Consider the following 26,055-nt stretch of genomic DNA (forward strand, 5'->3'; position numbering starts at 1 on the left):
ATGGAGAATCCAAATATAAAGACTGCCACCGTGTGGGTAACTGAGGTGGCGTTGATGGAAGGGAGTAAGCAGAGAACGGCTTTTCTACTTTGATGTCTTCAAATATATCCAGAAAATGCACTTCGCTTTCAAAGCAATTTGAGGAAGAGCTTTCAGATCAAGTGTCCAAATAGTGAACCCATGGGTGATCTACCACACATCGGCAACTGTTGTGTAATAACATTACTTCTGGTAGGATGATACAGACCCTCCTCCAGGGTAAGAGAGTTCATAGTTTGACAAACTATCTGTATGGATTCACTGATACTTGAGAGTGGTGGGGAGAAAAGATGTGCAAAGTGTTCAAAAAAGAAGTTTGTTAAATATTTCCAACACTGATCAAGAATTTTATTTCCTTTTTTAAAAACAATAAAAACAAAGAGCTGCGCTCTAAGCAAAACTGAATCACAAAAATCTTTTCTTTCTTCTTCCATAGTTTACTAACAGCATTGCAAGGTAAGGCTTCCCAAAGGGGGTTACTGAAATAAGTTATCTTCACTTAACACTTACACAATTCAGTTTTCTTATAGTCACCTTCAAATATTCTAAAAACAGGGGCTGTGCACGGACTGCCCTCCATCTGCCCTATAGCTCCCAGATTGAGCCAATTCATCTGTACTGCCCACTCCACCCTGGATCTGTCCCCAAAGTAATGGGAGAGGGGGGGGCTAAGGGTTTTTTAAACCTTATTTTTAAAAAAACAGTTGAGAACAGGTATTGGCAGGATCTTAACAGCTGTTGAGCTGTTAAGGAGAATTTGATCCTGCATGGTGCTGCTCCTTCAAAAGCAGCTTCCCTGCATCAAATGGGAGCCACACACAAAGGAGCAGCATTGCACAAGATGGGATCCTCCTGCCTAAAAGTCATTACACAGGATTATCCAATCCTACACAATGTATTTCAGGTGGCAGAATGGAGAAGAGGCAATGGTGAGAATAAGGAACGGCCTGGCAGGAAAGACCCCCCACTATCTCCCACAAAGATGCAGCTGTCTGGAAGGCCTCTCCTGTTTGCCGTTTCTCAGTCTTTTTCTCACTCGTGCTGCCCCTTCCTGCCTGCCTGATGCCCCATCCCAGCAGCCCTGGATGGCTGTGGGTCATTCAACCCAACCTGTAGTGATCTGGTGCTATTTCAACCTGACTTGAGTGAAGCCAGGATTCCTCCAAATAGGCTTGATTTGACTCAGGATTCAGACCTTGGCCAAATCTGGTACACAGCCCTACTAAAAACCTGCTGTAAAAAGATAATTTGCAATATATTTTTTAAAATACTGGGCACCTTCTGAAGGATAGCGATACTCGCCAAACACTTAAAAATTACTTGGCTGCCATCATAAAACCCATTTACGGACCTAAGACCAGAGATCTCTAATACACCTACCAGAGTTTTACAATACCAAAGAAAAAAGTTTGAGCACACCTAGCCTAAGATCTAGTAGCCCTCAATTCTCTCAATTCTGATTAAGCTAATGGGCATATGGAGTATTGCCAGATGCGAGATTACAAAAATAAAGATACTTTTGCGCGCTCCCTTGCCTCTCAAATAGCAGCCAACTTCCATTCCTGAATGGAGCCTTCTCTGCAGACGGCCTCTGAGACCAAACTATGAGACCATCCCAGTTTGCCTGCTTACTGAAATGATGAATCAAGATGCCAAATATAGCTGGGGGCTCACGCCCCTTTTTCTGGTGCTTCTCCCTTGGCCACATGTCTGTTACTAGCAATGAAATGCATTAAAAACCAAGCCAGCCTCCTGGTAGAAAAATAATCCAGGAATGTTCACACTGTCTGTCTGGGGGCCACCACTCTAAAACTTAGCTCAACATTTTCCACTCTTTAAGATGTCTCCTCCTGTTGGTGCACTCCACTTCCATGCTCCAACACTTAGAAATGCCAGTTTTGTCCAAAAGACTCTGCAAAAGCATCCAAAATGTGTTTCTTTTATTTTAAGCATGTCGTTCTTGAGACATGCAATGACTCGGCAGTGATGCTTGCTTACTTAGGAGAGTGCTTTTGTCATTCCTTGTTCAGTTTCCACTTTAAAGAGCTTAAATGGGACGTGCTGGCAAGCTCAGTGCACAGAAGCAGCAAATGGACCTGGTGCTTCTCAGCCACTGTCCCTCTGCAACTCACATTAAGCAGCACACCATGCCCAGGGCTTTAAAGACTGCATTTTTTGTTCGCAAAGGGGGTGGGGGAAAGGAAAATGTGTGTCACTCAAAAAAAGTACCCAAGAAAGGTTAATTTGTCAGCTGTCCAAACACTTATTAGATATCACATGCTTTATACAGTGAAGATGCAGCCAGATCAGTCATCCTCGGCACATTTGCTGAGTTCTGAAGAGACCCTCCTTGTGGGCAGGGAGAGTGTAGGATGGCATAAACATTGCTTGTGTGGGAAAAGAACAGGAGGAGACAGGAAGTGTTAAGAGGGATCCTGCTTCTGAAGTCTTCGCTCTGCTGCAGCGGCCAACATCCTCCGGCGCAGGGTGATAGGGTCTGAAGTCGCTCCTTCGGCCTGCAAGTAGTCATCTGAGCTCGGATCATCAGAGGTTTTGTTGAGGTAACGCCTGGAGGGAGAAAAACTAAATGGCTGAAGGGAAAGTAACATAAAGTTCACTCTGAACATAGAGGTTGCCTGGTTTGCATTCAACCTTTCCAAGCAGGAAGGGAAAGGTCTTAACACACATTTCAAAAAAATGCACCAAGAAAAGCTGGATCTTGTGGCCTGTGTGGATTTTGCAAATTGTGAATATGTGCTTATTATGTTGACCAGTTTATTCTGGTTTTGCTAGTTTGATTGAGGGTCAGAAGCTCTGAAGCTTCACCCTGAACAACTGGAAATGTTGAGCCACACCTCTGGCATCCAATACTTCAGGAGGTGATGCTAAGACATTTGAAAATGTTTCTTCTCAGCCATAAAAAGCTCTGTACATTTTATCATTAATGAAAGCTGATATTCTGAGAGAATTGAATCCTGTGCTCAGTATCATGTTCAGACCACTCATGGTGGCATAAGCACAGCCCTACATGAGCAGCTGATAGTGAGCATGAGACCTACAGAATTATTGAATGCTATTAGATAATGCTCTGCTCCTACACAAAGACAGATCTGTGTCGTTATTCTCAGATCCCTTTCTGTTCCCCAGTCCACTTCCCACCTTCGGCCTCACCTACTTACTATGCCTGGGAGAGCCACCCAGCCGGCTCCTTTTGCCTTAGTGACTTGGATTCTGATAGCATTCAAAAGGCCATCCAGTCCAACTCCCAGTCAAATGACCAGCACCATTCAGCTACTCAGTGGCCAACTTTGGGGTCTCAAATTTCAGCAGACCCTTTCCGACATTAAAATTTGACACCGCCCCCACCTCCCGCACTCTGTTGTGCCGCCCCCTGCAGCGCAGCGCCCAGTGCCGCCACACCGGTTGCACCACTCCAAAACTGCCTCTGAGCCACTAAGAGAGGGTGGGGGAATCTACGGCCCTCCACATGCTGCTTGACTTTAACTCTCCTCACCTGTGACCACTAGCCAAGGTGGCGGGAACTAATGGAAGCTGTTGGACTTCGGAGAGTCGGTATCACAAGTTCACCATCCCTGCCCTTGGGCAACACAAAACAGGCTACTGCATCACGATCAAGGAGAAGTTGCATCAGTGAGAGGTAGCCAGCTAGCTATGCAAAAGATCTCTGAATGGCTTTCCCTTAAACACCTCCTCAAATCTCCTCCTGGGCTATTCCACATTAAACATTTTGTAACTGGAACCCACAAAACATACAGACCTGCGAGCTTGTTGCAAAAGGTCTTCCTTTCGCTGTACTAACATCCTCTGTCTTTCGTCAGCTGACTTGGAAAACCGGCTTCCTCTCACTTCAAAGTCTTCTGTCTCAATGGATTCTGCTTCTGCCTCATTGAACTCTGCCACGTCTTCCAACCATGAGTTGAGTTCCAGTGACTCTCTCTCCGTCTTTCATACAAAAGGAAATTGGGGAAAGCACATTAATACAGATCTCCATAATCTAATACATTACCAGAAGAACTGGGGAGGTCCAAACTAAGCTCATCTTATTGAGGTGATAGGGTGTGCAAACACTGCCAAAGTAAATGGAAAGGCTGCCTCTCTCCCAAAAATATATGCCACAGTGTTGTTGTTTTGCGGAGAGGAAGTTGTCTTCACATTAGCCAGGGGCAAGGAAACTTTTTCAACCTAAGGGCCACTTTCCACGATGGGCAACCTTCAGGGGCCACATGCTAGTGGTGCGTGGACGTCAGAGGCAAAAAGCAGGCAGGGCAATAGATGTGACTCTTTTTATAGTAGCTTTTGTTCCAGCCAAGAAAAAGGCAGTCAAACATACAGCTCCTTCCTCCATCCAGGTAAGCAGGAAGCACTGTCACAGTATAAAGAGACATTCCAGCCAGGCAAAAGTGCTAAAGGAAGGCATGGAGGAGGGCCAGAAACAGGTGTGTCAGACTTAGGAAGGGGTGTGGCACAGACAAAGTCCCAAGGGCCAGAGAGGCCTGGAGGGCCTGGGGTTTCATACCACTGAGATAGGTAATCCAAGACTGGATGGCTGGGGCCAAGGGGATACTTCTCATGCCCATGGATCATTGTCACTCAATTCTACAATGGAGGCAGCTATTCAGCTGGCCAAAGACTAACTTCAGCAACACACAAAATATTTTCCTATTAGCTAACCCCTGTTACACAAGAAGCAGCAAGAAAAAGAGAAGCATCATGTACAACATGTGGAAGGGTAAGCATGCATTTAACACAGATGAAACCAGGAAAGCCTACACCAGAGCTTTCCAAACTGTGTGTCACAACACATTAGTGTGCTGGCTGCAGTTTGCAGGTGTGTCGCGCAAACACTCCCCGCACTCCTCCCGGGACTAGAAAGGGGTTAGTTTAACCTCCAGCTTGCTAGTAAAACTGAATTAAAGGTAAAGGTAAAGGTACCCCTGCCCGTACGGGCCAGTCTTGACAGACTCTGGGGTTGTGCGCCCATCTCACTTAAGAGGCCAGGGGCCAGCGCTGTCCGGAGACACTTCTGGGTCACGTGGCCAGCGTGACATCGCTGCTCTGGCGAGCCAGAGATGCACACGGAAACGCCGTTTACCTTCCCGCTAGAAAGCGGTCCCTATTTATCTACTTGCACCCGGAGGTGCTTTCGAACTGCTAGGTTGGCAGGCGCTGGGACCGAGCAGCGGGAGCGCACCCCGCCGCAGGGATTCGAACCGCCGACCTTTCGATCGGCAAGTCCTAGGCGCTGAGGCTTTAACCCACAGCGCCACCTGCGTCCCCAAAACTGAATTACTGTGTCGCAAAATGATGCATGTCTAAAAAGTGTGTCACCAATGTGAAAAGTTAGGAAAGCTCTGGCCTACACCCACACCCAAAGACTCCGGGTCAAAGCCAATTCTTTTCTGTGCTGGAACATGGGTTTTCCAAGGCCAGACACACGTGAACAAATTACCCACATCATCGCTACCTTGGCTGGCTCTGCTATCCAAACTTTTGCATGTCTGACAGGAGGTGTTGAAGTGAGATATCTGATGAACATGTGGAGGCTGGCTTGGGGTGGCAGAATCAGGAGAGCAATCAAGATGGGGCCAGAAAGTGCAGTCCTGCTCTCCCTGTCCCCATTTATGAATGTGTGGAAGGGAATAAGTGAAGGCACCATTCTTTAGCACATTGGGGTAGAGATTCAGGTGACAGCCAGGCAGAGACAGTTATCCTTTCACACATGTTATTTTGAATAATACTGTGAAGAATGCACACTGAAAACAAAAGCATAAACTACTAAAGAAGAAAAAGAACACTTCTCCCTCCACATAGACTTTTTCTAGAAACAACTGGACTAATAGATGATAACAGGACATCTGATATTATGGTTACATTATGATGATGTGGAAGGTTTTCTGAAAAGGACTGTTAACATTTATCGGGAGTTACTTATGGCCACTACATATGTATATTGTCCTTCGGGAAAAAGCAAGAGAAACCAGAAGGATTTAAGGGTCTCTGGCAAATAACACTTGGGTAAAAATCATTTTACTTTATGAGGAATTGCATTGAACTACAAACACACACACACATTTACTTACAAGTATCTGTAATGGACTGGAACAATATGTTCCAAAACAGTCTTGTCCTTATGTCTTCCCTATGTTAAAACTAATCTACATCTTACTATTTAAGACACTCCAGGGAAAGTGGTAAATCCCACTGTACAAGCAGAAGGTGTTGCACAAGTATCATGACTTTGTTAGGTGTAACTTCCTTCTGTGTCCTTTTAAACTTTTGTACTAAATTATTAATATTTTTTTTCAAAAATAAATGGGGGAAAGACAAAAGCTGGAGAAGCTCAAATCCTCCTTATGGTCAGTAGACCACCGCTTGAGGAACAAAGACCTCCATCTATCCCTCTTTAATAGCCATTAGCTTAACTCAGGAATAGCCAATGCAGCGCCCTCCACATATTGCTGGACTACAATTTCCATCATTCGTTAGCGTTGACCATGCTGGATGGGGAGCAGGAGAATTGCAGTTCAACTACATCTGAAGGCACCACATTGCCTATCCCTGACTTAACTGCTCGAGGCCTTTGAATTACAAAAAACACTATTCCCTTTTCTCCAGATCCCTTCCCCATCAAAACACAAGAGAAATGCAAGTAAGACTCCACAGTCAGACCCAGAACAATTATGCTTACAAATGGCAACCTACTTGCACCTTTAAGACAGAAGTTCTTTGCAATGAAGTCTCCAAATGCACTCGTGACAAAGCTACAGAAGGATATCTACCAGGAGTTCTTGTGAGGACTTCGTGCCAAGGTTGGGGAAATTTAACTATCAAATTTCCCTCTGTTAGGATGGACCTTTTTTTTTTCCTTTGCCAAGTTTACCTGAGTAACCTCTTCTGTGTCCTCCTGATCAGTGTTGTGTCTTTCCAGGGGACTGTTCAATGCAGGTCTGATGCTATCTGAACGCTGTAAGCATAAATAAAACTGACAAAACTGATATGAATTGAAAAGAAAACCCCCACAAACAACCTTTCTAAAGATTTTATGCTGCAGGGCAAATTGGTGTACCCATGTTCAAAACCTAGCTGTCACAGGGGTTTACTGTGCAAGCCTCTTTCAGCCATATGCTGAAATTAAAAATGCAGCATAAAACTGAAATAGGGTGAAATAAATATGATTTAATACACACATTTATGAAACACTAATGGGACAATGTAACCTCAACATTTGTAAGATTTGTGGTCTTTTCCATAAATTCTGTAATGCTCTATATGTATTGTTGTGTTTATCTACTTTAAAAAATAAATTACAAATACCAAATGAATTAATAATTTAACTACTTATTTTTATCATTGTGTAAGCTGCTTTTCCTGCTTTTAATTGTATGATTATGTTCTTGTAGCCAACCCTGGGACCTTATGGTGAATTGCAGGTAATAAATGCCATAATAAAAATAAAATAAAGACACAAACGCCTACTAGTAAGAACTACATCTTATTAATAAAATCATCTTATTTTCAACAGACTATCCTGCAGCAATCTAGCAACTAGGCTTCACCTGTCTATCTTTGACAGCACATCAATATCTGGTTCCTTAAAAACTGTGATCTCATGCATGAAATGGGAACAAGCTACTTTTTGCAGGGCTTTTGACTTGCATATGGGTTTGAGAAGGACTTTGCATATTAAAAATGCTACAGAAAAGCTGTGGTCATTTAAGATTGATGAGTTCATGAAATGACAATAAGATCACAACTTGAGTACAGAACATACAGAGGTGCATTTTTATCCATTCATCCTCAGGGACAAAATAATTACCAACATGCAAACCCCAAATGTAACCAATATGCAGAGGCTGCCATATAAACAATTCCACGGTAGACAAAAAGAATAATGAGGAAGTTTGGGCTTTTTTTATCCATTCCTTGTTGTTACTGACAGAAGTTTGAAAACTAGACAAAGTAAACTTAAAAACAAAACCAAGACTTTTCTGGTGACACCTTATAAAGTTGTGACATAAGCTTGTTAGTCTTTGAAGTACCACAAGAATTTCTGGGGGCCTTTTTGGCTACGATAGACCTCTTTGTTCATATTTTACAATGCAGCAAAAGCTATATAAAATCATTTTTTCAATTTTCATGATCATTAAGTCCATAGATCAATATTACTTGACGTAACATTGACTTAAACATAACACACACATTAAAAAAAACCTTAAACATCAGGATAACCATTTCACAATGTTAATGTTGCAAAATAAACACAGCAGATCTGCTGCTGATGGATCGCTACTGGAAATATGCCGATTGCCTCAGTAACGTTAGACCAACCTGTGTTGGGAAAGGCACTTGAATACGCCCCTCCAAAATGTTGTCCGTTGTTATTTCTACAGAACGCGTCATCTGCAGATCCTGCAGAATTAGGTGGTAAGGAACCTGAGGAAACATCTCCTGAATCTGATGTGCCTAAAAAGGAAAATGTATCCACTGTTACCATCTGGGGACCCAACTGTGGCACACTAAATACCTTACAAAACTTTAAAGTAAACCAAAGCCTTTAAAATCTCAAAAGGTCAGGCTTTTGCTACTAGAGCACAAAAGAATCCAGAATGGTGGTTTCATTCCATTCATGTTCACTGATCATCTAATCACAGTTTATTAAGACAGACAGTGCATGTTTGAAACAGTGTGTGCTTCTTTTTTCAAATCTCTCTTCAAAACTCACTTCTTCCGCAACGTCTTTGACTTCACACTTCGTTCTCCATTCTCAATGAAAATGGGTCTGAAGTACATGTAACTGTATTTGCTCATTTTCATCCCTAGTTACCTTTTTCTCTTCCTTTCCTTGTCTTCACCACCACACTGTTGAAGTTTTGTTTTTATGTTCCTTGGAACTGGGACTTTTTTTTTGCACTTACTCTCTAAAGCAACACATACACAGGTGGTGGCATATAAATGAATAAACAGAGCAGCGTGCAAAACAGTAATAGGAATTACCATGGCATTGAGCTGAGAGTTGCTTGCTTGAGCAATACCAAGAATACTGGTGGTATGCATCACCTCCACTGAGAAGCTGGGCAGCCAGCTAGCGATGCGAGAACCTGGAAAAGAGAAAGCAACATTCAAGGCGTGTGAAATGTGCTTTTGAGTAATTACCCCAATTGTCTACGGTTCTGTCTATATTTTTAATGATTTCTCAGTTCTGAATTATTATTACAAGGTTCAATAGATATCATAAGCATTTTAGATGCTCTTATCAATTCTCTCCTCCCCTTTATTTTCCTTTCTTGAAAAGCCACTGTTATATATGATTAAACATAATCTGCACATAGTATAAAAATCAAACTTTTGAAAGTACTACAGGGATAGAGTGAGTGTTCTTGGCAACATTTCAGGTGCCCAGCACACAGAGCTGGCTTGTGCTTCAAACTTGTTCATTAAATCACTCTGTCTCTCTCACACAGAGACAGTTTCTTACTCTTACTCCTCCTCATCACAGTAAGGCAGATTTCAAGAAGCCTGCTACTGGAGCCAATCTATGGCTTTTTTCTTTTTTTTTAAGGTGAAGTATGAGAGTATTTCCAGCAGGGGCGACAGTGTACAGGGAAGGATTAACTCTTCCCCGCATATGTGACTCATCCTTCCCATCCATGGAAGAGAAAACAATTATCCTGAAAGAAACCCAAAAGCCTGTTCCTGCTGCACACAGGGACTATTTCATCTAGGTTTCATCTACTCATGGGGGAAGGTACGGCTTCTCAAAAAAAGAAAAGAAAAGAATCCTACCATTACAAAGATGTTCTGCCCAAGTCAACTAGTAAAAGGCAAATAAACCAACCATCAAAGTGGAAGAAGTGATTGTGTTGGTTCAGGTGAGGTCTGCCTTCAGCTACTGCCACAGGAGCCAAATTTTCATCCAGGTTCTCTCTTTGGTGATCTTCCCTGGCACGGTGATTGTCAGTGATATTCAGGGACATTCTACAGGTAGGGCAGGAAGTGTCTTGTTCAAGCCAGGAGCGCAGGCATGAGCTACCAATAAATGAGAGGTTTAAGTAAATTTCTTGGGAAGAAGTTATAGAATGTTCATCTGCTCTCAGAAGAAAAAAAAGAATATGCAGTAATTTAGAATAGAGTCACAGAATTGTAGAATTGGCAGGGACCCCAAGGGTCATCTAGTCCAACTCCCTGGAATGCAGGAATCACAGCTAAAGCATCCCTGACAGATGGCCACCTGACCTCTGCTCAAAAACCTCCAGTGAGAGGAGGGTCCACCACCTTCCGAGGGAGTCCGTTCCATTGCTGAACGGCTTTTACCCTCAGAAAGTTCTTCCTGATGTTGAAACAGAATCTCCTTTCTTGTAACTTGAAGCCATTGGGTTCAGGTCCTGCCGTCTGGAGCAGGAGAAAAAGAGCTTGATCCCTCTTCCATGTGTCAGCCCTTTAGATATTTGAAGGTGGCCATAATATCACCTTTCAGTCTCCTCCAGGCTAAACATAAGTATAATTATTATGGTACACCTGAAAAACCAACAAACTTAAGGTGGTGCAACCTTTTAGGGTAGTTGTTTCGGAGACTTATTGCTGCACTAGTTGTTTCCCATTAATAACATTCTTAAATTTGACTTGCCACCTACAATGCAAATTATTTTTTAATAGGTTATTCTAGACTCCTATGCACTATGCATTGCAGCCAAGATATGCTACCTACCACATTCTCTCAAAATAGGAGTGACCAAGGCCAAAATGTGTGGGCTCCCATGGATAAGGAAAAGGGTTAACTAGCATTTTTCTCATATTATAACCAGCATGCTACCCCACTCTCAAGGCATATTGTGACTTAAGCCAACCCAAATCACTCTTGTTTCATTATTCTAGAACCCAATAATTCGAAGCATAAACTGGCTTCATAGAAAAGCAATGCTGCCTTTTCAGGTATGTGGAAAAGCAGCTCTGAAGGGGTGTGGCCCAAGTTTCTCAGAGGAGTAGATGTGTCTGCTGGTAGTGGCTAATTATCTTATTAGAGGCTCCTTGAAACGTTGACAAATACTTTTGACACAGCTTGTAATGAATGACAACAAACTGGTCCCTGGTTTCTATTCTCCTCCAGTTTGTTACTGATGACATAAGTAGAAGCAACTGCCAAAAGATGCCAACCCAAATGACACACCTATCAAGGAATACTTCATATAGTCCATAAGACATGTCCTGTTGGATAAGACTAAATGTTTACCCAGTCCAGCAACCTGCCTCCAAGAGTGGCCAGACAAAGGCTTCCACAAAGCCCACCAGCAAGGTATGATGGCAAGAGCCTGCTATTAAGTTTGCCCCTCCAGCAAGAGGCATTCAGCAGAACCTGGCCAAGAACCACTATCCTTCATGAATGTGGCTAATAAATCAGTTTTTAAAAATCTAATACTGCAGTCCTAACTACACTTACCTGGAGGTAAGACCCATCTAATGCAATAGGAATTACTCCTGAGCAGACAAGGTTAGGATTGCACTGTAAACCAGAAGGGGGTGTGTATGTCCTTGGTAAATAGAGTTATTCCCGTATCCAAATGTACTGGGGGATGGGTGGGAATACATTGCATGAAATGGTACACAGGTCTGATAACCAACAGAATGTTAAGCCCTTTTGAAATCCCAATATTTCATGAATACCAAATCAAGCAACATGCTCTCTCCTTACATGCAGACATAGCATGATCTGATATGAGGTCAGGTAAGGTTTTAATCATTAATTTGCTGGCTTTGTTATTAAGTGTGGCTGATTCGCTACATCGGTCGACTGCTGTAAACCACCTTGTGAGGGTTACAAGGTAGGATGGACTATGCGCAGCCTTCCAGAGTCTTTAAAACTGTATCTCCGACCTGAACTTATTGAGAATGTTGAAAATCTGGGCTGCAAGTATTTAGGCGCTGGAGATGTGCCACGTTGGAGACCACTTGTACTATGTAAGATGTAGAGGGGGGAAATGTGCATTTTTTTAAAGTACTGAGAAGATTGCACTATCAATGTTGGCTTCTTTACATTAAACAATTTTTTGCAGTCCTGGATAAGTATATAAAAATTCTGTCCTGCTAATTTTGTTAGACGACTACATTCCTATGTCACAGTCTACTCTGGGTACAGACAGAACAGGACAGGCAACTCCTCCATGACTTTTAACAAGGAAAACCAGTATATACAGTGTTGAACTGGTTTTCTTAAAAAAAAGAAAAGATGAAAATGACAAAATGAGTGTCTAGTGAGATTCAACCATTAACTACAGACAATTAGAGCCCACTACTTGTTCTACCCTGGTTTGCTCCCCAGGTACGTACTTATGGAAAAGATGCCCACAAGGGAGTTTACGTGCAGCTTGCATGGAATCCCAGCAGATGGCACAGTCGTCATTGTTGGTTGCCAGCTCTTCAGGTGTTGCCACCGCAAACCTAGAAGAGAAGTGAAGATTATGATTATGATTGATAATAATAGTATTTTTAAACCACTTTATAAAGAAAAAAATCTCACAGCGGTTTACAAGACATTAAAACCTCAGATAAAACAGTCAAATACTGTAAAAAGTATACATTCAAAGCAATGTAATTAACTGGAAACTAACATATTATCATAAAGATTTCAAAATAAAAGGAGGGCAACTACAGATTTAACACAGCAAAGTTAACAAAAATAATTATGTTTCAGAAGTAGAAATTACTAAAGGAAGCTAAACATAAAATGTGCATTTAAAACAGCATAATTAACAAGAGAATAAGATATTATAAGCATAGAACAGTGCTTCTGCTGACAATCCTGCCAATGGTGGTTCATGACAGGTGACGGTTTGATGATCTAGGTCTTTTTTTTTTCTTTTTTTTTTAAATAATTTTTATTAAGATTTTCCAAATTAAAACAAATTAAATCCAATTTATACACTTCTTCCAATAACCAGGACTTCCCCCTCCCCCCCTATTGTGTTCCAAATCTTCTAAATAAACAATTAAATTCAACAAGTTCTTATCCCCAAATTACACTCATCGTCAATAACCCAATTTTTTCAAATTCCCATCCCCTAAGATCTGTCTTCCCTTCCACGAGTTCCCCCCTTTCAGATATAGTGCAGATGAAAAGAAAATACAAAAAGAAAGAAAAAATAATTTTACAGCCTTTGGATTCCAAATTTCCCTCCCCTCTTTCCCTGTTGCGTTCCTTATATCCCTCCAATTCTAATATCTTCCTGGTGTTCCCACATTTCACTAAACCCATATCTCTCTGATTCTTTACCAGTCATTTTTAATCACAAGTGTCCAATCTTAGAAGGAGTCTATCTCAAAAAGGGGCTCATTTCTTCTGTCCAGATTTTTGTATCCAGGAGTAAAAACTCCAATTTTCTTTCCATAAGCTTGTCAAATCTGGATATCCCAAACGTCCCCACTTCCAGTTCTGTCCAGTTCTTGTTGTTTCCTTATTCTTGTCGGTCACTCTCCTCCTTTTTGTTTCCCTGTTCTCCCGCAGAAAGGTTCTTTTTCCAAAAGCTTCTAATTCCTCTGCAGAGGCTTGTTATTCAGGAGCAAAACATTACGTCATGTCCCTTTCATTTTCCAACAGATAAATCCATTGTTTCTTGTGGTATGTAGACCTCTGTAGACAAAATAATGTTCCATTTCTGCAGTTTCCCAGGAGGTTGAAAGTTCTGTTCAACTGTTCAAGTTTCCTAGCAAAAACACATGCAATATCCCTCAGCTCCTCTAGATGGATTACAGTAACTGAGTTCCCTTCCAGATCACATCCACCAGTCCAAATAGCTTGTTAATCCTTATTTGAAACAATTTGTATCCAATTTATATCCAAATGTAACTGGCAAAGTCCTCAAAACACCGTCTCTATTTTGTTCTTCCGTTTTGACAGCTCTTTGACAGCTGTCAAAGCCTCCATTACTCTTCTCCAGGTATTCTCGCAGATCGCTCCAGGGATTCCGGGGAGGGGGTTGCTTTTTAATGCAAATTCTCCTTTTCTCCTCCAGCTCAAACTTATAATTTTCCCTCGCGAAGTTGTTAGTTCATCAAGATAGGATTACACTCGATCTTAGTTGTCAAATCCTTTGTTTTGTCTTTTCTACAATAAAGGGGGGGCTGACTTCCTTTTTCCACCTCCCCCGTTCGCATCAAATTTTAAAAATTTATCCCTCTTTTTAATCCATAGTCCAATTACTCACGGGTTTTTCTTTTGGATCCAAATTTTCAATAGAAGAAGCTAGCGCTCTCCACCGAATGGCATGCGGCTTCGCTCGGCAGGGGAAGCGGCGGACTCAAAGCACCACCCCCCCCCCAGGCGCCCGTTCCTTAGCCTTTAAAAAGGCTCTTTCGCGGGCCGGGGAGGGGCGCAAAGGTGCCAGCCGAGTCACCATGTCCATGGGGCTCCGTGCCCATGGCTTTTGAGGGTCCCCGCGTCGCCGGCGCGGTAGAACCCAACCCCTGCCGAGCCGGCTCCCTCCGGAGCACAGAGGGAGCCCGCCATTCGGCGATGGCGCCAACCCGGAAGTGGTTTGATGATCTAGGTCTGGCACAAAGAGACAGCCAAGATGGTCACCCCACCATCAGCATGTGGCTCTTTACGGTATCTAGCTAGACCAAAATGCCATCTGAGCAAAGATATCCAGCTGCGACTCAAAGAGGATGCCTTTTCAGTGCCTATTTATGGTGGAACTGGGAGAATTAAAATACTGGTACCTGCTCAGCTAGTTCACCAAGGGCCTCTTCAGAAATAACACCAGGCCATAGCTGCTCATTACAACAGACCCCAAGGAGCTTCAGGCTCCCACTCTGCCACCACCCAATTGATTTGAAAACAATTAAGACTCATGAAATTAATCATCCAAGGTTAAGTTCATCCAGTGACAGCCTTGAAAAAAACACTGATAAGGAAAAATAATAATAATAAGCCTATCCTCGTTATCAACTACACAACTTTCTGAAGACATGTGAAGGCAGCCCTGTATTGGGAAGATTTTTAATGTTTGACATTCTGCTGTGCTTTTATTATGCTGGAAGCTGCCCAGAGCGGCTGGGGCAACCCAGTCAGTTAGGCATGGTATAAGTAATAAATTACCATATCATCACTGGAACTGTGAAGATCAGCAAGTTTACTCCTCGCAAACCAGTTTTGTAACAGTCAGATGGCAAGGAAATTAAGGGTTGTCTCCAACTAAGTTTTACTTGGCACAGACCTACTGAAATTAATGGGCCTAAACTAGTCATGTTTCAATGCTTCTACTCTGAGCATGACTAACACTGGGTACAACCCTAAAAGAGAACACTGTGAGACTGGACTCTCTCCTAGTCTTGCGCAGTTAGAGGAACTTGCTCACCTCGCTTCCATATTTCCAACCACACGGAGATAGTTCTTGTGGCGGCGAAGTCTGCGCTGAACCTCATGGAACAGGTAACGCAGCTGCATAAAGATCACCAGGCTGGCCATCGACAACCAGATATTGCCAAACAGCTTCCAAACAAACGTTTAAAAGAGCATTAAGTAATCCAGCAGCACATAAGTGAAGGTGTGGGTGGACAGGGAGAGAAAGAAGAGAATGGCATGAATGGCATGCAAATACACCAGGCAATAAAAAGACAATGCCAGAAATTAGCCTACTGTGCATATGGCTCTCTCTTTGAAGTCCCAATGCAGCCACATCCTAAAAGCTGCCATAGCACTCTTTCTGAGTTTGCTAGAAACAAGCTGCTTATGGAGTTCTAATTCAGAGTGTTGCTTAGTTTGGGCTTCCAAACAGCAACAAACTTCTCCCCCCCCCCCCTCCCCACCATATTAAGGAAAGAGGAAGACCTAACTAGAAGCACAACAGCATAGAAACACGGAATTGTAGGGCTGAAAGTGACACAAGGGGTCATTGAGAAGGTAAAAATGTGTCCCATGTTTCAGGCTGGTTTTAAAGGTAGGCACAAACAAAGATTATGGCCACTGCAGGCCCCCGCAGTTTACAGAGGAAGTATTTTTGAGCCAGTTATTGATTGTAAAATTTGAACCCTATTTCCATCTCTGGGCTATAACAAGGTGGGCTGCCACTAAATGTTTTATGATATCAATTGTATGTCACTTGGGGAAAACTTTTAATTTTGAAAAGCAGCAGTGTTCTCCATAAATAGAGCTACGCTTGCTGTTTAACCACAGCAGGTCCCACAATCAGAGAGTCCAGAAGAGAAAGTGGCTCTTCTCTTCTACAGCAGGAAATACTGCAGCAAAAATAGCAATCAAAGCCGAAGTTCTCTCCCACACAGTTCTCTCCCCACATGCTCACAACCCTTCTTTAGTATGGCTTAAGGATGCAGGACGTAACAAGCCATAAATAGTAACAATAAAGGTGTTTTTAAACACTTCTATAAAAGCCAGTTCTATATTATTCCCATTCTATATAGGCCATGATTTATCAGTTAACAATGCATACCAGCATGTGAATGTGATGCATCAGATCCAGGGACAAAAGCATTAGCTCCATGATGAAGTCTGTGTAATAAACGTACGTTCCCTTGCTTTCCCAGGTACCTTCATGGTTGAGATCCCAGAGATGAATGACATACCTAAGTGAGGGAAGGAGTGAACACTGTATTATTTGAAAAGCATTTTGCCAGTTTTAGAAATATCAACATTAAAGACTCATTCTTAACACAAACTAGTACATACTTACTCACCTAAAGCACATCTGTAAAGAAGGGTTATACATCATGTGGGCTCTATTCTCCCCTCTCCCCTTACTTGGCCAGGATAGGAATGACAAAGGCAGGTGGAGTCAAAGCTCAGAGACCTGAGTGTCCTTATTTGAGGAAAATAATGCGATCTCAGTATATTACACCAATCCTGGTCTGGAAGGTGGCAACAGGAGAACAGGCCTTTTCTGCAGTGGCTCCCCACTTGTGGAATGCTCTCCCCAGGAGACTCGCCAGGTGCCTTCATTACATATCATTAGGCACCAGGAGAAGACGTTTCTCTATAACTAGGCCTTTGGTTGATTAAGCAATCTATGGCCTTTCAGATGTGCTTGTTGAAGTGGGGTTATTGGTTTGTTTTTGTTTTTATTATGTATCTATGTTCTCATTTTGTATTTTTATGTTGAGATCTTTGGATGATGGGCAATATACAAATTTAATAAAGTAATTGTGGCTAACAATCTAAGTAAATATTTACAACTCACACAAGAAGATATACAAGAATCCACTGTATCATGTGTGTAATGCCAGCCCACCATTCCTGATACAGTCTTTTACATATATATATATTTAACTCATATTAAGATGGAAGAGATTATGAGTGAATAGATAACATGTTTATATTAAACATTTTGATTCAGATTTGATTTTAAACCCTGGCACTTATTGACAGTTTTAAAATATGAATCTAAACTTTAACACTTTCATTTAAATTAAAAATATCCATTTGGAAAAAAATTAGCCTCCAAAACACATACTGCACCAGAGATCTGATCAAAGGAACCTATATAAATTCCATAAACCACTCTGATTTAACTGCATATTTTTTCTACAGAAGTCTGAAGTCCTTAAAGTTACAAAGAAAAAATAGAAAATATTGAGGCAAACAATCTAAGATGTTAAAGAAGGACTCAAGTGCATTATATTTTTCAACTTTAATGTTGATAAAATCAGACATCTTCTTAAGACTGACTCATTTAACTCATTTGCTGAATAAGTAAGAATATAAGAACAGGTGCACCAGCCAGACTGAAGCGGTCACTATACCATTAGAAGAAGAGAGTACTATTTTTTTTAAAAGTTTAATATGAAAATCAGATGTGTTCTATCTTATGATAGTCACTCTGATGTGGCCCTTGGTGTTGATCAATCTGTACATCCTAGTCCTACTGCATGCCTTTTTAAATACTATAATTTAACCCAAAGTTTCAGAATAACACCATTATATTTCAATATACTAATGTTTTATTCTATTCTATACTTTTTACATAAAACAAATCATACCATCCTGCACTTCAGAGGTAACCCAGATATTGGCCTCCAACTCCTATCAGCCCCAGTCAGTAGGGTCAAGGGTCAGGAATGCTAGGAGTTGAAGTCCAGCTACTTCTGGAGGGCCAAAGGTTGTCCAATCCCCTTCAATAATTTATTGAAAATAATTACATGGGTAAATAAAAAACAGAAAAGGAAGAACAGTTTGACAACTGAAGCATGCTCCTCTCAACAAACATGCTTTGTATGTGAAATCAAACACATGCCCTTTGTTACCTACCTAAACCCCAATCTCTTACTTACCGTAAAATCACATGCACAGTTCTCACAGTAACAAGTAGGGACTGTAGGGAACAAAAAGAGGAAACAATTCACTGGAATTGTTTGAAACCTGATAAGAGAACTAGAAACCTGAGGCAGAGAACTAGAAAAACAAGAAAACTGATTTTCCAGACAGACAGGACAAAATGTGCTTCTTAAATTTCAGTATTAAACTTTTGCTAACAAGTCTATGCTATCTTCCTTCATATGCCCAAGATGGGAAGGAATAAGCTCCAGGAATTAGAAAGGCTCCTTCAGAAGGGAACAGAATGGTACCATACAATAGACGGTCTGTAAGCTCTCCCCCTTGGAAGACTGATTAGGGCAGGAAGGGAGCTTCTTGCAAATGGTTCTCATTGTTCTACGGAACAAGCTTAAGAATGGTTAGAGATTGAAGTGAAAATTGATATAATCATTTGTCATAAGACATAAGAGGATTATATTTCTTTCAGATTTCCATTTATTTTTTAAAAGGTCAGAGCCACAAATAGTAGCTTGTTTTATAAGGAAATAAGGAAATAATAAGCCACGTATAAAAAGAGATGTCCTTGATGGCAGAATTTGGTACAACTCTGGTGGTGTTGTTAATTAATTAAATTTTCATTTTAAAAACATTGTCTGGTGTCTTTTTTCAGTAATTCCTCCTCTGCTCACCAAAACTGCTACTACAGGCATTATTGGGCAACTTGTCTCCTCACAAGTTATGGGAGGAGAGCATTTGCATGTGCTACTGTATGTTCAAATAAGCATAATTCCATTGGTTATGATGGTTGAGACTGATGGGAGTTGTAGTCCAACACCTGAAAGGCACTAGCTTGTAGAAGATTGCTCTTGCAACCATTATTTCCTTTTCTATACAACTGGTTATTCATTTAAATTTAGATTTTTCTCCTTCCTCTCCTTCTCTTATACTCATTTAATTTAGTGGACTCCTGGAGATCAAAGGGCTCACAAACTCAGTTATGAATGAATGCTGTAAATCATCCTGAATTAAAATATATTTTAGAACCCTTAAGAGTATTAGCACTTAATACAGATGGCAATTATTTCAAACAGGCTACATTCACCAATTTTTCATATAGTGGCTTGAGTTTTCCTAAGCCCAGACAACAGAATGTTAACTGCTCACACTGCTTTCTGCAAAAAATATTCATAATGTTGAGCATAAAAATGCAATTAAGCCCTATTCAATGGATACTCTATGAATCAAAAATAAATTCTGATATATTCTGCTAGAGAATTAGAGCATACACAAACAAGGTTGAACAAATAAAACAAGGCTAACCAGAAAAAGGTGAGCACATTAATCTCACACTAACATGAAATCTCACCTCTGCTGCCATGAAAGATAATGTGTGCATTCCATGGGTATAGCCAATAATACCACACACAACCGCTAGTCCACAGCAGGAAAGAAGCATAGCTACTAGCAGGGTCAGGACTCTGATGTGGCTGTTCATTGGTGTGGTGGGTGAAAAGGAAAGCTGAAATATACAAATGAAGGCATTGGAAAACATCAGTTGCGCCTATTTACTTCCAAAACACAATGAATTCCTGCAGAGCCAAAGCATGTTAAAGAACTTGGAAAAAAGCACAGAAAACTGGCACATAGACTGAAGTCTCAAGCGCAACTTGAACAGGAGGTATATGCTGAAAAGCCTTCCAGGATTTATTTGTTCTTTACCATAGATCGACAAGCTGAGGCGATTGACAAGCTCAAGCAAAAATAAACAACTCAAACTGATTTCCATCATTTAATCTACGTATCAACTTTAGATTTCTTTGGCAAGAGAATACAGAAAGGTAAAGGGACCCCTGACCATTAGGTCCAGTCGTGGCCAACTCTGGGGTTGCGGCGCTCATCTCGCTTTACTGACCGAGGGAGCCGGCGTACAGCTTCCGGGTATGTGGCCAGCATGACTAAGCCGCTTCTGGCAAACCAGAGCAGCGCACGGAAATGCCGTTTACCTTTCTGCCTATTTATCTACTTGCACTTTGACATGCTTTCGAACTGCTAGGTTGGCAGGAGCAGGGACCAAGCAACGGGAGCTCACCCCATCGTGGGGATTCGAACCGCCAACCTTCCGATCAGCAAGCCCTAGGCTCAGTTGTTTAGACATACACTCCTGTATAAAAGAACTCTCATCCTCAACTTCAAACCACCAGCCAAAACTTACATATTCAAACCTATCCTTGCAGAGCTGAACCATAAGATGCAGAAACACGAGTCCGGAGAACCAAAGGCACCACATGACCACTTCTTCCACCGTCTGAACATTTAGTACACCAAAAATAAAGATGAACTTGTAGAAGATGAAGTTCCAAAATTTGTCCTTGAGATGCTGAAAGAGATTTGTACATGTAGTTAAAAAGAGTTCTTCAAGAATGGAGCTACTGACACCCACATGAAAACAGCTGTTAAAGTTATTATGCTGAGGGCTTATCCCCACATTCTTAGCTAAGAATCTACCTTAGATGTGGAGCGTTGTCATCTAACCCTCAAAGCCATTGATTCTTTAAAATGCAAAAGGTCCTTACTAGCAAGTAAGAGATAGAAAAATATGGTGCAGTCTATACTCTTAAGACAGGGTTAGTCAAAGTGTTGCCTTCCAGATTGTGTGGACTACAACTCCCATCAACCCCAGATAGCTTGGCCAATGGTCACAGATAATGATAGTTGTAAGCTACAAATTCTGGAGGATACTACAAAAATGGTGGATTATTTAAAAAATCAGTCAAAAACGTGGTCTACACAAACCCCACAAGGGTACGTAATGCTACTCGGATTGCACATGTACATGCTGCAAGTTCAAGAACCATTGAGAAATTGGGTGTTTCCCCCTGTAATCAGGATGTTGTTGCTTGTTAGGCTGCTTGAAAAATCTAGTCTATGGCTTAATGAGGGTGGCCAAAGTCTCTTAGGTTTCATTTTCAAACCCATAATTCATTTTAGAGTACATAAGCATAACTCTTCTTCCTCTATTAACATTATTTTTAAATATATATATATATTTATATACCATCCTCCATCAAAATATCTCAGCAGCAATTTCTAATACAAGGATGGTGAGCCTGTGGTCCTCCAGATGTTCTTAGATTACAACTCCCATCAGTCCCAACCAGTGTGGATAGTGGTCAGGGATGATGAGAGCTCTAGTGCAACAACATCTGGAGAGCCACAACATCTGGAGAGCCACAGATTCCCCATCTGTTCTATAATCTAGTATAATCAAAGGCCTCTCAACTTTAGAGCTGAGCCAGTACCCCTCTAAGCAACACAGCCTACGTTTTGAATCTCTGTACTATCTATATACCTGAACTGATCTGCATACCATGGTCAGATCAAGATATACCTGTAAGCAAGACTTTATTTTCTATATGTAGTGAATAAGGAAGAAGGTTACGTACGAACATATGCCTGGAAGTTAAATATTCCCAGATGAAAAATGAAAATCACAAATCCACCTATCACAAAGTTTTTTGTTAAGTCTACCCACCAGCAAGACCTACAGGCCTTTCTTACCTGTCTTTCACTAACACGGAGGGGACCAAACACAACACCCTGTATTAGTTTAGCAATCAGCATCAAAATACAGCAAGCCGTATTCACCAGTACCTGGAACAAAAAATAAAATATATTTATATGTCATGCCTATCCTGTCTTGAGTCTCAACATGAATTCTCTTCCATTAAAACTCACTGGTTTGGAACCCCCTGGCCAATTTGCCCAACTGATCAAGTACCATATTTCTCCCAGCTGTGATTAGCCTTTGCCTCCTTCAAGTGTTTAGCGGTATAAAATGGTAGTTATTAGGTTCTCTCCCTCCTAAGCAGGTAATATTAAAGGCTACGTACGTTGGAAGTTCCCTGGAAAAGAGGCCATCCTAGGATACAAGAAAATACCTCCAGAAACCTATGTTATTTTGTTTTGTTTATACAAATATTTGTATACAGTGGTACCGCGGGTTAAGTACTTAATTCGTTCTGGAGGTCCGTACTTAACCTGACACTGTTCTTAACCTGAAGCACCACTTTAGCTAATGGGGCCTCCTGCTGCTGCCGTGCCGCCAGAGCACCATTTCTGTTCTCATCCTGAAGCAAAGTTCTTAACCTGAAGCACTATTTCTGGATTAGCGGAATCTTTAACCTGAAGCGTATGTAATCTGAAGCGTATGTAACCTGAAGCATATGTAACCCGAGGTACCACTGTACTACAATTCATTTCAACAAATCGCAAGGTTGTTTACAATATAAAAATATATAACACAGTAACAAACAAAAACAATACTTCCCCCAGTTTAAAATTCCATACAGTCATACACCCTGTTCCGTCCGCTTCGTGTTGCATCTTTTCGCGTTACGTCCCACGGCAACCCAGAAGTACCAGAATGGGTTACTCCCAGGTTTTGCTGCTCGTGCCCGTGCAGAAGCACTAAATCGCACTTCGTGCCTGCGCAGAAGTGCCAAATCGTGCCACGCGCCTGCATAGACACAGCGCTTTGAGTTGCTGGCATTTCACATTACAGACGGGCCTCCAGAATGGATCCTGTCCATAACACAAGGTACCACTGTATATTGTTTAATAAGTTGAATAAGAGCATGAACCAAACAACATAAAAATGTGGCTGAGCCAGTTTGCCTTTGCCTTTTTAAATGAAAATGAATGCTGCTCAATGTCTACAGCTTTCTCAGCTTCTGGAGGGCTGAGACTGAGGAAGCCTGGGTTAGACCCTGAACCTAATGTTCATAGGCCCCCTCCTCTTAGATGGTAACATGTATTACTTCGAATGTGATCAGCCAGTCTTGCTGCATATTGTGGCCCTAGATTTCTGGCCCCAGATCCTGCCCTGACACCACAAATGGACACAGGAGCCTAAGCAAAAGCAATGGATGCAACTCTTAACTTTGTACAGCAAGGCGCATTACAGACAGAATTCTGCAAATGTTAGAATTTGCAGTGCACAGGCGTGCACACACACACACAATTATCTCTCTATCCAGACAAGGAAGTGGCATTATCACAGTTCAAAGACACATTCCAGAAAGAAAAATCACTTGAGAATGTTGCAGAGTAGGCCTGGTGAGTGTGTGGCATAGAGAAAGTCCCAAGGGCCAGGCAGAGTGGCCTGGAGGACCACATTCAGACCCCAGGCATGAGGTTATCCACCTATGATGTACAGAATTGAACTCTAACTGAACTGAACTCTACCTGCTGTTTTGGCATGAGATTTTATAGGCAATTATCAAATGCATCGAGTACGCTGTCTTATTTCACTTACAAAATCAGGTAAAGCAGATGAGAACTGAGGTGTACAATTTTTGAATGTTAGCTTCAGAATGCAGCCAGCAAAATCTAAGTAACCCCTGTGTATTTCTCCACACACTCTGGGCAAACATGAAATACATAGCTCAAGCATAATCTTAGCCTGTAGCAATAGGACTGAGGCCACTGATCAGGTTGCATAAGCATTAACAACAACCCCAAAGCAATGACCTTGCTCTACAAGTTTAAAACTGGCCAGAGAATGTTCTGGAAGGCAGATCACTTCATTGACACCAAGGAACTAGCCTGCTCATACCATGCCTGAGGTGTACTTAAGATATATTTCCTGTGTCACAAATTGCCAACACTGAACTTGTGTAAGAGCTGTGGGAGATTATGCTGGGGAGATCTAGGAAGCACTGAGTAGGACAAAACTCTATGACCTATGACTCAGGGGCCAAAGTCATTTTATGCAGCTGCTGCTGCCTCCTGAAGCAGACTTTGCTGCCTCCATTGCATCTTCAATGTGCCATCTGGCAGAGCTTTTGCAGGTGTGTGGGGCCCCTTACAGTCTGGTCCAAATGAGGTGGGAGAACTGACAGTAGCTTGCTGTGACTTGTTTGCAAAGCATTTGAGGATAAAATCACTTGCATCCACTGGGATCTTGACTCTGCTGTTACATCAGATGAATCTCAAGGAATGTCCAGAGCACTGTCTAGTCCTAATGTTGGATGTGTTTCGGTTAGTAAGGCTCAAGGATGTGGACAAAATGCTTGAATCAGTCAGGGCAACCACTTGGGCTCTGGACCCTTGCTCCTCTTGGCTGATAACAATGACCATGATATTCTTCTAGAACAGCTGTCCTATTTAGGGCTGGGTGGCACTGTTTTGCAGTGGTTCCAGTTCAACTTCGATTATTATTTCCAGAGGGTGATACTTGGGAGGCCCTGTAAAGTATTCAATTTGGGGTTCTATTTTATCCCCTGTGCTGTTTAATCCCCACTCAGTGGTTTCTACATGAAAGCACTGAGTGGGGTTATCCAGAGTTTTGAAGTATGTCATCAGCAATATGCTGGTGACACACAGCATTACTTCTCCTTTAGATTTACAAGTGTGGCAATGGATGTGCTAGACTGTTGCCTCGTCTCAGTAATGAAATGGATGAGAGCCAACAAAATGAAGTTCAATCCAGCTAACACTAAGTAACTGTTAGTGGGTGGTTCCCTAGATTGGATGGAAGGGAGGTTGCATGCTCATGATGGGGTTACAATCCCTCTGAAGGAGTGGGTACATAGCCTGGTGGTCAGGTATCCTCAGTAGTGAAGTGTCTTCAATAAGCTTTGGCTGGGGGCACAACTGCATCCTTATATGAACAGGGATAGCCTCAGGTCTGGTATCTATGCTCTGCTAACCTCTAGCTTAGATTACTGCAACATGTTATATGTAAGGTTGCCTCAGAAGACAGGAAAATTCAGCTGGTGCTGAATTCAGCAGCCAGGTTGCTCACTGGGGCAAGTTGGTTTGAGCATATACAGTAACGCCAATCCTGGCCTGACTGCACTGGCTGCCAATCAGTTTCCGGACCCAATTGAAAGTGCTGCTTCTGACCTATAAAGACTTAAATGGCTCAAGACCGCATTACCTCAAGAACCATCTATCCCCATATGAACCAACTTGGACCCTGCAATCATCATCTTAGGCCCTTGTGTGCTTCCTCCACAAGAGGTCTGGAGGGTAGCAACACAAGAATGGGCTTTTTCTGCGGTGACTCCTCATTTGTGGAATGCTCTCCCTAGCAAAAATCACCTGGTGCCTTCATTACATATCTTTAGGTGCCAGGCAAAAACATTTCTCTATAACCAGGCCTCTAGCTGATTAACATTCTATGGCATCATCATCATCATCATCATCATCATCATCAATGTCTCAGCCCAATTCCTCCCTGTGGAACATCCTCCCTTCAGATGTCAAGGAGATAAAGAATTACACAACTTTTAGAAGACATCTGAAAGCAACCCTGTATCAGGAAGTTTTTATGCTTGATGTTTTTATTATGTTTTTAGATATGCTGTAAGCCACCTAGAGTGGCTGGGGAAACCCAACTAGATGGGCGGGGTATAAATAATAAAATTATTAATTCCTAAATGGTTTAACCTGCAAAGTCTTAAATGAAGCCTGCTCTCATATGACCCTACTTGTAAATTTAAGAACTGTGTCTGAGGTCCTCCTTGTATGTCTGTTGGTGAAATTATTATTATTATTAGCTGCCTAACTAACTGGGGCTGGATCTAGACACATCAAAGAAGCGTTTCAGTTTAAAGTGTTGTAAATTTAAACAGGGAAAACGCTTAGAGAAAAATGAAACTCCATGTCGCCATCTGGTGGTACAATGTTATATCGTACATAGTAAAAGGTAAAGGGACCCCTGACCATTAGGTCCA

General features: G+C 41.8%; 1 protein-coding gene across 1 annotated transcript in view; it reads right to left on the reverse strand.

The window, feature by feature from the left end:
• Positions 1-365: 365 nt before the first annotated feature.
• Positions 366-26,055, reverse strand: part of AMFR (autocrine motility factor receptor) — a 29,785-nt gene continuing 4,095 nt past the window's right edge. Inside the window, exons 2-14 of the mRNA XM_083749924.1 lie at positions 21,875-21,967; positions 20,529-20,693; positions 19,683-19,835; positions 18,334-18,374; positions 16,500-16,632; positions 15,408-15,541; positions 12,382-12,492; positions 9,896-10,086; positions 9,055-9,158; positions 8,389-8,523; positions 6,941-7,024; positions 3,818-4,002; positions 366-2,607 (exon numbers count right to left, since the gene is read on the reverse strand). Of these exons, the coding sequence (XP_083606050.1) occupies positions 2,463-2,607; positions 3,818-4,002; positions 6,941-7,024; positions 8,389-8,523; positions 9,055-9,158; positions 9,896-10,086; positions 12,382-12,492; positions 15,408-15,541; positions 16,500-16,632; positions 18,334-18,374; positions 19,683-19,835; positions 20,529-20,693; positions 21,875-21,967 (1,674 nt within the window). The 3' untranslated portion in view covers positions 366-2,462. The remainder of the gene's footprint in view (positions 2,608-3,817; positions 4,003-6,940; positions 7,025-8,388; positions 8,524-9,054; positions 9,159-9,895; positions 10,087-12,381; positions 12,493-15,407; positions 15,542-16,499; positions 16,633-18,333; positions 18,375-19,682; positions 19,836-20,528; positions 20,694-21,874; positions 21,968-26,055) is intronic.

Source organism: Podarcis gaigeae, assembly GCF_964106915.1.
Source record: "Podarcis gaigeae genome assembly, chromosome: 8".
Taxonomy (NCBI): Eukaryota; Metazoa; Chordata; class Lepidosauria; order Squamata; family Lacertidae; genus Podarcis; species Podarcis gaigeae.